The sequence below is a fragment of the Mesitornis unicolor genome, unplaced genomic scaffold (genome assembly GCF_000695765.1).
Source record: "Mesitornis unicolor isolate BGI_N332 unplaced genomic scaffold, ASM69576v1 scaffold7668, whole genome shotgun sequence".
NCBI lineage: Eukaryota > Metazoa > Chordata > Aves > Mesitornithiformes > Mesitornithidae > Mesitornis > Mesitornis unicolor.
The window spans coordinates 3,218-6,659 of NW_010203789.1; the positions used below are offsets into that span (position 1 = coordinate 3,218).

General features: G+C 43.9%; 1 protein-coding gene across 1 annotated transcript in view; it reads right to left on the bottom strand.

Annotated features, from left to right (window-relative positions):
• Positions 1–2,375: 2,375 nt before the first annotated feature.
• Positions 2,376–3,442, bottom strand: part of TUBGCP2 (tubulin, gamma complex associated protein 2) — a gene marked incomplete at both ends in the record, with an annotated part of 23,087 nt that continues 22,020 nt past the window's right edge. The window contains 2 exon segments of the mRNA XM_010190845.1: positions 2,376–2,539; positions 3,398–3,442. The exon segment at positions 3,398–3,442 is cut by the window's right edge and continues 12 nt beyond it. Of these exon segments, the coding sequence (XP_010189147.1) occupies positions 2,376–2,539; positions 3,398–3,442 (209 nt within the window).

The window sequence follows — 3,442 nt, forward strand, 5'->3', positions numbered from 1 at the left end:
AACGGAAGCAGGAGAGTTCAGAGCAGCAAGGAGCCCTGTGGCACTGCATTTCCCTTCAGATGCCTGTGAGCATCCCTGTCCTCCTTAAATAAGGAATGCAATCCCACAAGGAAGAAAACAAGATGTAACTCTCTACAGTGAGAGCTGTGGGAGCTGGTGGGCCAGACTCCACTCCTGGAAGCATCCAGGTAACAGGGGTGACAGGTTTTAGTGTTCAACCTTGGTCTCAGCTGTGTGACCACATCTCAGATAGAGCAGCAGGTGCTAACAGAGGAGGCCAGGGGCTGTGTGAATGCATGGCAGCTGCTGGTCAAGATCTCAGAAGTAAAGGACAACTGGAAACCCAGACTCCTGCTGGAAGACTTCAAAAAACAGTTTGCAAAGGCTGTTCCAGGAATCCTGGACAATGAAAGACAATGAAAGCTTCAAGAGACACGGCATGAGGAGGGGACAAGAACCTGCTTCAAAAGAAACATTCCTGAAACCTTTTCTCCCTCTGTTTTCAGGTGTAGTACATCCCAACAGAGGTGCAAGGGTTATCAGCCAGACATAAAAGAGATCTGGTACAGAAGGGCAGTGAACAGAACTTAATGGCTGCATGTTAATATTCTTATGGTTTTCCTGAAGATTAAGTTAATGGAGGAGAATGACCAACAGAATGTAGAGTTCATGAAGATCAAACAAAGCAGAGGAAGAATAAGACTAAACTTAAATAAAAACAAAACAAATCAAAACTCAGGACAAAGCACGGTTAGGAGAAAGCTCAAAGCTTTATCCTTGAGTCCTATGTGGTTAAATAGAACTACGTAAGGATCTACTCTGTTCTGTACTAAATGTTAAAGGGGTTAAATCCCTACAACAGCAAAGAAAGCAAGCAAATGTATGTGATTTAAAATAACCAGTTATCAGGCACATTTATGAACAACATTACTTACCACCACCAAGTGATTCTAGCATATCCACCACTGAGAAGCATTACAACTTTGACAGAAACCATTCTTAAAAGTAGGGAGTACTCCTTGGTAAACCAAGGGCTTACCTCAGAAAAACACGAAAGGAAAAAAATCGACACCTAAAAATGACCTTAAATTCTGGATAGTAGTTGAAGAGCTGTTTACAACTGCTTACACATGAAAATATGGCTGCACACCGGCTTACAGACAGCATGAAGGAACTGAGGGGTGTTTAGGACAGCTTTGGTTTAGGTGCCCCAGCTGACAGCAGCGACGAAGAAGGAACTCTCAAATGTTCTGGGCTCACAGGCACCCTAACAGTGCAAACGTGTCTATTAGGCTTACAAACGTAGAGCAAGCACTTAAAGAAGAGTTGGTGTTGAAATATTTTATATTCATGAAAATCCTACCCTCTTAAAATTATGCCTATATGCAATACATATCCTGCCTCTTCACTGGAAAAAAGAAGTCACTGTAAAAAGGAATTGTTCTTCTGTGTGTCCCTAACAGTCTGCAAGCAGCATTTCTCTGGTGTCACAGTCTTTGCCAGGTGTGAGGTGCCTGGCAACCAGCAGCTCTTACGCGTGACTTCCACCAAGGTGACTCTTGGAATTCAGAGAGGCCAACTCCTGACCCTTGCTTGCCACCTTATCCTGTGGTTACACACGTGCCTCAGCTGAACATTTCCCATCTGCAGGCAGCTTGCTTTCATGGATGTTTAATTCTTAAAGAACATATTCCAGCCATAACACCAAGAGCTGCTCCCAGCAGCAAACTCCAGTGTTGTACAGCACATGTGCTCAACTGGGGATAATGCTTCCAGAGCATTATCTGTGGTTCTTTAAAGCTAGAAGTACCAGGACAGGTCCCTCCACGCTACACCAACCTATAATAGATCTTAAAAAGCCCAGCAACACTAACATGTATGACTTTTATAGCACAACCAAATATTAATCATTCCAAAGAAGGCCTTGTACATCTCATTTAACTAAAATAGAAACACAGAGGTTATAAACCTAGCAGCAAAACCTAGATCTGATCTCTCTCTCGCTCTCTTCCTGCAGTGTACCTGACTTGTTTCCTGACTGTACCTGACTTTTAGGTATTACCAGAGGAATTTTGATTTCTAAGCAGCTATTAAGTATGGACTATTATTCACTCTCTACACAGTGAGATGGCAAACCCTAAGAAAACTAACACTTGCATTACATTTACAACATTAATGGACAAATTTCACATAATTAAAAGGAATGTGGGAGGTTTTTTAAAGCCTTGGGTTGAAATGCAAAGCAGTATTTCTTGTGATTTCAGTGTTTTCATTGATGGGGCAGACATGCGCAGTTACAAACAGCAATTATTCTACCTGAGCTGAACTTGGAAACCACAGGAGGGGAAGGTGCAGAGAGGAAACTACTGGCTCACCTGTAGATGATGTTGAGCATGCTGTGCTCACAGTCGTTGGTGCTGTAAACGCTCAGTTTGTCCAACAGGTCCAGCAGATGTGTTGAGAAATTGCTATCAAACTTGTTGATTGTTGCTTTGAAGCCAGAAGTCAGGTGGAGGCTTTCTGCATGCTCTGCTAAAAGCTATCAAGACAAAGGAACAGTGGCCCCATGCGTTTGCTGATTCACATTTGCCAAAGGAGTGCAATTATTCCTTCCCTATTTCCTAATCTGCTCAAAAATACTGGCACAAAACCTAACAGTCACTGAGCCACTGAAATAAATCTTTCAAAACAGCTGCAAGGTCCTTGGTAGTTAAAAACCTTGCTATGCCTATCTAGGAGAACCCCAGAGTAGATCCCAGTGGAGTTATCCTCAAATATATGCTGTGGTTATTTATTTTCAAGCAGGAGGAATGTCAGTAAGCAGAAAGTGAGTGCTGCCTAGGACAGCACTCTGATGGTCTTGCAGTGTGATGGACCCTACTGGCTGTGTGCTAGAGAGGGACTTTCAGTGGGACAGGAGGTGTCCTGCTAACCGCAGAGCACGCCAAACAAATCGCTTAGTGTGTGTGCAGCTAGACAGGGAAATACAGACAAGACAAATACCCCAGATATGAAACGGGATGGGCTGCAAAGAGTCACACTCAACAGCTTATTTCCATACGTTATAGCATCACAAAATGCTAGTTCTGGAAATAAAGTTCTTGAATTGCAGAAAGCCTGTATGTGGGTACCCACTGCACAGCTGAAAATACAGCTAAAAACTTGGAATCACATGTGGGGACTGCTGTGGGAGACAGGGTCTTCAAAGGAGACTTTGAGAACAACATCAGCACTCTGCGCTGCCCTCAAAAATGCAAAGATTCTGCTTCTGGGACAAGAGGTGCTCTGGAAACTAGGAAGGTCTATCTGCAAGAAGTAGGACAGCCACCCTGACCAGACTGCAACCCCAGGCAGCATTCACAGGGGCAAGGGCCCAGCTGTTCATCCCATGGCCCACCTTATTTGTCAGCTTCTTCTTCGCAGTCTCTTCAGCACGCTCTTC